Source organism: Oreochromis niloticus, linkage group LG7 (assembly GCF_001858045.2).
Source record: "Oreochromis niloticus isolate F11D_XX linkage group LG7, O_niloticus_UMD_NMBU, whole genome shotgun sequence".
Taxonomy (NCBI): domain Eukaryota; kingdom Metazoa; phylum Chordata; class Actinopteri; order Cichliformes; family Cichlidae; genus Oreochromis; species Oreochromis niloticus.
Window position 1 is genome coordinate 22,228,752 of NC_031972.2, and position 10,598 is coordinate 22,239,349.

Sequence of the window (10,598 nt, forward strand, 5' to 3'; positions counted from 1 at the left end):
CATGTCCTCACGGCGTCCTACTTTTCAACAGCTTTTATTTTCAGGTTGGCCTTATTAACTTACAAGGGTACTGAGAACTGAAGGAGTCAGCTACTCCCAACAGTCCAAACCATTCAAGAAGGTATCTTTTACTTTTTACTGAGCAGCTGTTCAAGTTTCACAACTAGTGTAATGTTTTATATGTATGCAACATTTACATTTCAGCACGGTTATTTCGATCAAAGGGGATGAATATTCTACTTTCACCTGTACTCAAAATGCAACCCTGAGCCCAGAGTCAGAGGAGCAGGAGGCCTGAGAAGTAGTCAAAGCTTCAATAGACCTTAGAGAAGCTCCACAAGAAGACGAAGAAGAAGTCATAATTGGGTTTATTCTCAATGAGCTTCTGAAAATAAACAGCATTATTTGACACGATGACAATGCGAGTGAGTAAACAGACAGCAGCATCCTTTCCATAGCATGACTGGCTTTTGGGTAGAGGGTGACAGCACAACCTACTGTCGGCCACAGGTTATGACAGATACTTAGCTGCTAATGACTGAAGCGCAGTGCTGGTATAAATAAAGTTACTGTTGTAGGCTATATGATGTCACCTTCCTCTTGCTGAATCAAAGAAAGTCTTTGCCTGCCTTTTAGCTCCTATTCTTTCAGAATATACAATCAGAGATGATGATAATATTAATACTAACATTTCAATTTGAGGCTATATGAGCTTTGTTTTTCAAGTTTTTGTGTTTGATTGATTGTAGTGCACTGTAATTATTTGCAGTAAGAGGGAAAAGCCTGGCTTGGTGGATTTGCTGTTTTTATATTATTACTTATTAGAAAATTTTGAACAACCTCCTGGGAACCGAGCTCTTGTCTGGTATGCACTTTTTAACTTCTCCAGTATAAATTTGGGATTAGCTGGATCCAATCCAATGATATAAATTAAGCTTCCGCTTCAAACAGGAAATTGTTGCTTCGTCTTAAGTGTGTCCTAAGATGTGTTTATTTTACCTCACAATACAATAAAGTCAGCATTTCTTCAAAATTAAAAATGTTATTGCATATAATCTCCTGTTAACCTTAATATTTATTTAAAGAAAACCTATCATTAATATATAATGTCATAAAGAAATAACAGCTAATGGTCTGTACCACTGAGTAAGATTAGCATCAAACTAACCTGCTCTTAGGTTAACTGTCACACAGTGGAAATTTGTATTTATCTTGTATATTGTTTTCATTCTGATTTTTAGTGTTTATTTATGAGTGTCGTTTTATTTGCATGGTTTTATTCTGTTTCTATTGCATGGTTTTTAGTGTTTTATTGTGACCTAGTTTTTAATCCACTGTGGACTGGCTACACATGGGACAAATTAGCTGATAGGGACCACCTGCTGAGGCATGGGTGTGTCTAGAGGTGGCCTATCAGCTGTGTAAAGACCTTTTAAAAGCAGGCTAGCTGAGCACTGAAACAGAGAGAGGCCCCAGACTGGAAGGTGAATGCTAGATGGCCAGCGTGACACGGCGGCCCAGTCCTGACCTCATGGAACGGCAACAGTAGGAGACAATGCGTGTGATTGGCAGCAGGGCAGAGGTTGCATTTGTGAGTAGGGTCTCTACTGTTGTTTACTGGGTACAGCTGGGTTGGGAGAGGGACGCCATGGCCATGAGCCAGGGCCGCTTCTGGGACCATTGTTCTGGCCCCTATTTGTTATTTTACAGGAGACCGACGCAAGGGGAGCTGTGGCGGTGGTCGCATGACGGATTCGGGTGCAGAACGCAAGCCAGGCTGGGAAGTGTTGGGCCAGTGGAAGGACAAGATGGGAGGCTCTTTCTTGTCTACCGAAGACGAGGCTGGCGTGGACTCTGCTCCAGTAGCAGTTTTAGATACGGGCGACACGGGCGGTTGCCCGGGGCGGCATCGTGGTGGGGGCGGCATCACAGGCATCGGCAAAAAAAAAAAAAAAAATTGCTCGTACTCATGCTGCGCGACGTCATGCCAGCGCATATTGGGAATGGCATAGGCACCGATCGGTTTTCTATGGCCCAGATGCTGGGAGTAAGGGCGGCCTCTGTTTGCGAGGTGCGCCTGCTGCTTGCAGCACAGGGAGGAGAGGGCGGGGCAGCGGGGGATTCTCTGGCTGGCTGGAGCAGCATCTAATAACCAACTCGCAAAATGAAAGAAAATAGAAACAAACCAACAAACACGAAAACACCAGACATTATGATACAGACTTATAATTTGCACCGACGTTTTTCCTCGGTGTGCCTGCTCGCTGCTGAATTCAGAGAGAGTCTTCGCCCAGGGCGCCAAACAGGCTAGGACCGCCACTGCTCTGCTCTAAAGAAGGAATTCCTGGCCTGCTGATGGACCCATAATGAACATGTGGCATAATTATAGCGGGGGGGGGGGTTTAGTGAATGTAGAAAATGGTAGTTTTACGGGTTTTAGAATTGTTTTATTTAGTTTTAGTAGATTGACAACGTTTTACTACGTACATATTAAGGGTGTTTTTATTTGTGCTCCCTGGCCTAGTAATAAACTGTTTCTGACCAGACCTGCTTCATCTCTGTGTCCGTGTTATCTGACGCGCTTGCTCCCCCTTGTATTTTAAAGAATCTTTCTTTTTAGCATGACATCCTGGCGCGACTGCTTTAGTGTCCCTGCGTGTTACATAACCAGCTCAGCGTCGACCAATCAGAAACTCGGAGTCAAGCTCCCACGTGATAGAATAGAATGCCTTTATTGTCACTATACAGTTGTATAATGAGATACAGAGCATGATCAGTTTCCACTAGAGTAAAAACAAATAAAACAAAACAAATATAAAATTTAAAAAAATTTAAACAACCACATAATGACGATTATAGCATCAACTTGAAATGCAAAAAGAGGACTTTCATTTCCAAGATATGTTCTGGTCGATGCCTTTTTTTGTGTGTGTGTGTGTGTGTGTGTGTAACAAAAAAAAAGTAATAATTTCTGCTTAGAACAAAAAATAAGACTTCGTGGTGACCCTCATATTTCTTTTATTCCAGAAAAAAATAGTTACACAAAATATTACGCTTGTATGACAAATGTGATGGAAGGAAAAAAGAATAAAATAAAAATACAAATAAATATAATTAAAGTCTTGGAATATTTCTTCCGGCTCCTTTGACAGTCTATGTAAAAAAAAAAAAAAAAAAAAAAAAAAAAAAAAAAATCAATTATGTGATAGTACTTCGTTTTAATCCAATGGGATCGCTTCTTTGTCCAGAAGCCAGTTTGACCACACTGCACTTCTGCACTTCTGCTTCGTTCTCTAACCCCTCCCCTCTCTGCCTTGCGAGTGTTGTTCTCTGATTGGGTGTCTCCTTGAAAACTTCAAGCGACTGCTCCAGCAGGTTTGTCCGCAAATCACCTGTGCGCTATGAGCTGGAACTCACTGCTCTCCGTGACGCCAAAATGGACAACTGGCCCAGAACAGCTAAGATCTCTTACAAGCGCTGGAGAAACTCTGAACAGTGGTAAAGAGAAAAACACGAAAAATATGAGCGATCTTGCTTTAGTAACCTCGTCAAAGTTGTCTTGGCTGTTTCAAGGAAAGACCTGCTATGTTTACATACCGGAGTGTGAGCCACGGGGCTAAGTGTAAATGTATTTAACGACAAACTTTGGTATGTCTGAAAGACAAACTTTTTTTTCCATGTCTTCTTGTGTGCTGGCACTTAGGGGTGATGCAGATTTTGTGGGTCAAACTGATGAGGACCAGGGCACAGACGCTGAGATCTGCACCATAGCTTCAAATTTTGACGCAGAGGTTACACAGTCTTCATCCGCCTCTGGGTCTAATAAACCCGAAGGTGTGTACAATATAATTGTTATTTTGTTTTAATTGGTGTGTGTGGAACTGTGGTGGGGGGAAAGTAAGAAGGGGATTAGAAAGTATTAACATAGAAACAGCCTTTGTAGCAGTGTTGATCAGCTGGATTGGATTTTGATAAATGTAAATGTGGATATGGGTTAATTACACATGAAAGTAGGCTCATGTTATATTGGCCATGTCCTGTTTTTAACTGGCAAACATATAAATAGAAGAACTGCTTTGTTTTAATCTGTTATGCATCAAATTTCCAAGATGTAAAATGACCTTTGAGTGTGTGATACTGAATAACATGCTAATGCCAGAGTTCTCAAAGTGTGCCAGTCCATGGTAATAACCATATGCAACTAGGAAACATTGCACATCTATACATTTAATTAATTAACATATTGTTATATAGGAGTGCTAAGTCAAAAACACCAATTCCTGATTTTGCTTCTTTTCGCAATCTAAATTTCTCTAAAGTAATTTTTCTGTGTCTGAATCTTATCCTGGCTTTTTAAAGACATGAACGGTCATCAAGACTTGATGTTAATGCTATTAATCTGTGCTTGCTCTGCTTCTTGATCCTGTGTGATTCTGCCGACATCTCTTTATGTCTGTTTGTTTCTGAGACTGATCATGCAGTGACCGATGTGTTTTATTAACAGAAACCTTTACAGTGGATGATGCATTGGAGGCAATCGGATTTGGAAAGTTTCAGTGGAAAATCTCTTTCCTCACTGGACTGTCATGGGTAATAAATCTTAAAACAAGCCCAAACAGCCTTATCAGCATGCAGATACTGCACATCTCTAACTGGATGCTCTCCCTCAGGTAGCAGATGCCATGGAGATGATGATCCTCAGCATCTTGGGGCCCCAGCTGCACTGCGAGTGGAGGCTCCCCAGCTATAAAGTGGCACTCATAACATCGGTAAAGTCCTTTTACCTTTTATTGCTTTACTAGAGATTTTTGTTTATATAATATAGTCAATGACCTTTTTTTTTTTTTTGCTGTTGTTGTTGGAACAGGTGGTTTTTGTCGGGATGGGGATCAGTTCACCGATTTGGGGAAATGTAGCCGACAAGTACGGCAGAAAAGTAGTGAGTCTCACATCTATGATTCTCGTACATGATTTCATGAGGTTTGTAAATGATCTCATGAATTTCCTGTATATGTTTCTGTGCTAAACAGGGTCTGAAAGTTTCTATGTGCTGGACTTTGTACTACGGCCTGCTGAGTGCCTTTGCTCCAGTGTATGGCTGGCTCTTGTTCCTGCGGGGCCTCGTAGGCTTTGGTATTGGAGGAGCTCCTCAGTCGTAAGTTTGATTCTTCCTTCATGCATAACAAGATACATGAGTAGTTCCTTAATGAGCGATATCCAAGAAAACAATATGAACAATAAAGATTTAGTCTTGTTTTAGGGTCACGCTGTACTCAGAATTCCTTCCCGTGAAGTCGAGAGGCGTCTGTATTATGCTGATTGCGGTACTGCGGTCATTTTCTTATAAATGCAAGAATCTCTTCTTTGATATGATTAGCTGCACTGCACTAAATCATCCCAACTGTTTGTCTGCATCAGGCATTCTGGGCAATCGGTGCTGTGTTTGAGGTCCTCCTGGCCTTGATGGTAATGCCTGATCTGGGTTGGAGGTGGCTGCTCGGCTTTTCCACAGTACCATTGGCAATCTTTGTTTGCTTCTGCTTTGTAAGTATGTCTGTGATGGGTAGAGGTCCACCACAACAGAAAAAAAGTTGAAAGTCAATCAGCTCAGTTTTCCATGTTGCACAGTGGTTGCCGGAGAGCCCTCGTTTTGATGTGCTGTCGGGAAGACGAGAAAAAGCCATGGCAACCTTAACGCGCATCGCTAAAGAGAATGGGAAGACCCTGCCTCAAGGCAGGCTGATCACTTATAATCAGGTGGGGGTGAGATTTTATTTTTTCTGGATATGAATCTAAATATAAGCAGTGCTTAAATGTTCAAAATAAAATGTCCACTTTGTATTTTTGTCTTTAATTACACAGAATGAACGTGGACGGATCAAAGATCTCTTTGCTCCTCAGTACTGGAAGACCACGCTGCTCCTGTGGTTTATTTGGTTAGCTTAAGTGACACACTCTGTAATATAAGCCTTCTCTATTTAAAGGGAGTCATTTTTAAATCAGTGATTACCAGCTCGGCAAAGGATGCAGCCAGGTTGGAAAGCTAAAGGTTCAGCATGAGTTGGGTTATGGGAATTTGACTGTGCAAATGGTTTGGGAATATCAAGCACTGATAACATTCTTTACAGTATATCATAGCCTTATTGTATCTAGTACATTTTTGTTGTTGTTGTGGCAATGATAGCATTACCATTACCATAGTGACTTGTATACAGGTAACCAGGAACAATACTTAAAATACTCTGTGTGGACTGGATGTGATTCCTAAAGGCAATGCAAGGGGGAGTAACAGTAGTTACCTGATTGACGTATTAAAGGCTTTATTTTCAGCTACTCGCAGAACTAATTTTCTAAAAAAAAAATGATCTTTTTACTTTTGTCAAAAGGTTTTCGAATGCCTTCTCCTATTACGGGATTGTCCTGCTGACAACGGAGCTGTTCCAAGCTGGAGATTTGTGCGCGAGTATGTTTACAGCTTTCTTTGTGCAGAGCTGCTTTTAATGTTTTCCATTGTTGAATTACAACAAATCCCAAATGCTTCCTTATAGTGACCCAAGGAGCCAAGATTGAACCAGACTGCAGTCTTGAATGTAGATATTTAACGTCAGCTGACTACAAAGATCTTTTATGGACGACCTTGGCTGAGTTCCCAGGTAAAATGCTCGCTGCTTGCAGTCTGTCAGAGGCGTGGTGTGCAGTTAAGTTGAAAGTCTGACAGCTGACATAGAAAAAGTGTCCATTTTTTTTGGTAATTTTCCTTCAACTCAATAGTAGTTATACCTTAAAAAAAGTGGCAGCCAAACAGTGAATTTGTTTGGCTGCCACTATTAATGGTTTAATTAATAGTTTAATTAATCCTTCAACTATTAATGGTTTTCAGAGTGTCCCTGAAATACTCGTTTCTTTTAAACTTTGATAAAGAAATTACATTTTTTAAATATGTGTTTAACTGTGGACATGCACTTACACGCATCTCCTTTCTTTTCATGTCCAGATGAACATGCAGTGTATTGATTAGTGGCTCTGAGCTGCAATAGCTTAACAGTTAATCAGCTGCAAACATAAACATTTATTACAAAAGTGATTTTAGACTTCAGGTACAAATAAAAAAAAAAAGACAATTGAAAGTTAAGAGCAACTGAATTGTGTGGCTTCATAAATAATTATAGTTAGAAATGAGACACAACACGACTCCCTCATGAGGGTGCGAGGTAATGACAGACCATATCCACGAGATAAGGATGGGCATGCATACACGCTTCACTATATTTACTGGGCATAGCGTCAGTTTAGGCAGGCTGTGAAGTCTAGTTCGGCCACACAAAATAATAATTTTGTCTTTTTGAAAAAAACTGTTGCACTGTTATGTTCATTGTGAGGACTTAGACAGAGGCAGGGATTATTCTCACTTCTAGACACCACAGGGGAGTCGTTCGTCCTTATTCTACTTTTTCTAAATCCACAAGAGTATGTATTAAAGATGGATGAACCTACTATGACATCACCCATTGCTTAGGGAAGTCCCATTGTAAAGCTTTAAGATAAGCATTTTCTCTGTCCCCGTATTGGTGTTTTGAAACAGAATGTGAAGAGAGGAGTGAGAAACTGAGGAACACTGAACGCTGGGTAATCTTTTCAAACGGCTGCAACGTCTCCCTCTGTATAATCTGGGAATCTCTGGGATCCTGGACTCGTATATCATAAAAATGGCTGTAATGGCCGACATGATCGTACCCTTTTGTCTTCAACAGCATTAACTTTGCTGTCACTGTCAGGCACCACCCACATAATTAAATGTATCCTGTATTATAATTAGACGTGAAGCTAGCGTTTGAGCCCACAACGTCATCTGGTGTTTACTGTGGATACAGAGCAAGAGTCCTTTGGCCTGTTTCCCTCTTGATTTCCATGCATCCCTAAGTCTGTTTGTAACTACAGGATGCGTCCCCTGCTGGCCATTATACAGAATGCATGCTTAATACAATTCAATATCACCTTCACTTTTCAGACCTCAAAGACAATCTTTAATACGCAGTCTACATACTGATAAAGCCTACTAAAGACGATGCTTTGACGTTTTTCAGTGATTTGAAGCCGGGCAGAGTATAGCATACAAACACACGTACATTCTCAGAATGAAGAGAACGAGATACAAAAAAAGTGCTCTTTAAGAGAACGGCTCCATCTTTGACTGTTGAGTGTTGATTGTTTGTTTTTGATGTTGGTTTCAGGTCTTTTAGTTGTCCTTCTACTAGTTGACTATATCGGCAGGAAGAAAAGCATGGCACTGTGTTTCGTCATGTTTTCCTTGTGTATTCTACCGTTATACGCTTGTATCGGGAGGTAAGTTTGTTTTTTAATATCATAGTACAACAGCAGCTAACCCGAACCAGCTTGACATTGAAACACCCAGGCTGATTTTTAACGCTTTTCTTTTTTAATTAATCCAGGATAGCTCTTACCATCTTTATCTTCATTGCCCGAGCCTTCATCTCTGGTGGATACCAAGTTGTTTTTGTTTACACACCAGAAGTACGCATCACTTTTCAATTTAGCAGATTTTATTTTTTTTTGTTGTTTGTTTGTTTGTTTGTTTTTTTCAGACAGGTCAAATTGGACAAACTCTACTCACTGACTTTTCTTTCTTTTGTTTAGGTGTTCCCAACAGAAAACAGAGCTTTAGCAATGGGAACGTCCAGCGCCATGGCCAGGTTGGGTGCCCTAATTACACCCTTTGTGGCACAGGTATGTTGGAAGTCTCATATATTTGTGTTTTTGTACAAGCTAATAAAATGTTTTCAATATTAAAAGCATTACATTAGACCTCTTATATTAAACTGTAAATTGAAATGTTTGTTCTTAGTGTTACTCACCAAAAGACAGTATCTGTATCAGTGAGGGCTAAAAACAAGAAAAATAATCAGTGAAATGGTGTGTCATTTTGACACACGCAAGTTTTGGAACTCAGCCGATAAAAACCAGGATTAACCTCATTTAGATTTGGCCACTATCCCCTTCTGGGGCTTTTTCTTCTACGGTAACATGCCTCTCACAGTGCTTATCCTGTTTTTCTTACGTGATTTTTCTAACCAGTAACACCAGGACATTTATGCTTTTATCATGGAAATTATGAACAGCATCCACACTGATTGATTTCTTCTATGGTGAAATTGAAAATGCTCACATTAAGTGATCACAATGGGACTTCAATTTTAACATGATCAGGAAATGGTATTTCCATTTTCACAGAGGACTCTGCAGTGACTGTAAATGACTTCTTTCTTCGTGGTTTTATTAGAGGTCAAAAACCAACATTGTTGTCAATGATGTCATATATGATAGTTTGACAATAATGTGACTTGTAGTGGATTTAAATGAGTCCAGTCAGGCTCTTTATCATTTAGGTGTGTTTTTTGCCGTTTGGCTCAGTTTTTGTGTTTTGGTTCTAGGTGTTGCTCAGGACGTCGGTGTATTTGACTCTGTCAGTGTATTGCAGCTGCTCTCTGCTGGCTGGCGTTGCATCTTGGCTCCTGCCCTTTGAGACATTGGGAAGGAATCTGCAGGAGTCCAGTCTCGACCAGGAGGCTGGAGGGCAGACGACCTCCACCCCCAGACAGTCAGATAATACAACGCGCTCAGCGGACCAGTGACGGATGAGGCAGGAATATAATAAAAAAGAAAGTGTAAAACCTGTTCTCACACCTTCCGGTCTCCTGCAGTTACATTGGTTGTCAGTTTAACGATGGGTAGACTCATCTGCGCAACGATGGGTGAAGAACAGCAAGGGAGACTCTCATTACAGACGGGGAGTGACAATTGAGGTTTGGCCTAATGAGAGCGGAAGAACACTTGTTGGACTGGTTTGTTTACTCAGTCTTCCACTCAGGCCATGAGAGGCAACAGAGGGACATTCTGGAAATATTAATGGCTTGTCCCCACGCTGCCGATAAAGTAGGCCTATGGCTTTACTCAGTGTGGGTTCAGAATTGCTCTTTGTATTTATTTATGTGTAAAGTGGAATGGAAAAGAATGCTTTCTTCCTCACAAATTCTAGTTGCTCACAGTTGTGGTCTTTATAAAAAATTTAAAGGAGGCACATTGAGCAAATTTAAAAACTTGTATGTCAGCAGTCTTATTTTAGATATAAGATCGTCTTTTTTAAAATAATAAATAAATAAATAAATCAGCTGTGAAAATAATCGTGTTGCAACTCTAAATTATTAACAATTATTCTAAAAATACAATTCTTTCGAGCCCATTTTTAGTTGTAGTCTGCTGTTATATAGAGGACAAAAAGGGCTAAAAATAAATCTACATGAACAACTCCATAAATGGGTAATATGACCTTGTATGTACAAAAACCCATAAATTTCATTTGTACCTAGTATCTATTCAAGTTTATATTTAATTGATTCATATTTAAATGTATTTATTTAGACATAATTTATCCTTTACTTCGCACTTTCTAAAACCTAGCATCTACAATTTTTTCTTATAGATGTCTTTATACTTTTTTGCATCAGTATGCAAATGACGGAAGAACACTTCATTATTTGCAGTGGGAAATGGGGGGGATAAAAATGTATACATATTTGCAG

At 40.1% G+C, this 10,598-nt stretch overlaps 1 protein-coding gene across 1 annotated transcript; it reads left to right on the forward strand.

Moving 5' to 3' along the window:
* Positions 1 to 3,310: 3,310 nt before the first annotated feature.
* On the forward strand, positions 3,311 to 10,199 carry svopb (SV2 related protein b). Its single transcript, XM_003453896.5, has 16 exons — positions 3,311 to 3,498; positions 3,704 to 3,834; positions 4,505 to 4,590; positions 4,671 to 4,769; positions 4,868 to 4,939; positions 5,031 to 5,155; positions 5,261 to 5,324; positions 5,419 to 5,544; positions 5,629 to 5,757; positions 5,863 to 5,936; positions 6,387 to 6,463; positions 6,549 to 6,653; positions 8,232 to 8,343; positions 8,451 to 8,532; positions 8,656 to 8,745; positions 9,450 to 10,199. Exons 1-16 carry the CDS (start codon positions 3,437 to 3,439, stop codon positions 9,648 to 9,650), a joined length of 1,635 nt encoding a protein of 544 aa, XP_003453944.1. The 5' UTR covers positions 3,311 to 3,436; the 3' UTR covers positions 9,651 to 10,199.
* The last annotated feature ends 399 nt before the right edge of the window (positions 10,200 to 10,598 follow it).

What these genes read in the sequence shown, in the direction of transcription:
- svopb (XM_003453896.5), top strand. Translation starts at nt 3,437, where the DNA reads ATGGACAACTGGCCCAGAACAGCTAAGATCTCTTACAAGCGCTGGAGA. An exon ending in ATTGGAGGAGCTCCTCAGTC is followed by an intron (nt 5,156 to 5,260) that starts GTAAGTTTGATT and finishes GTCTTGTTTTAG; the next exon opens with GGTCACGCTGTACTCAGAAT. An exon ending in TTTTTGTTTACACACCAGAA is followed by an intron (nt 8,533 to 8,655) that starts GTACGCATCACT and finishes TCTTTTGTTTAG; the next exon opens with GTGTTCCCAACAGAAAACAG.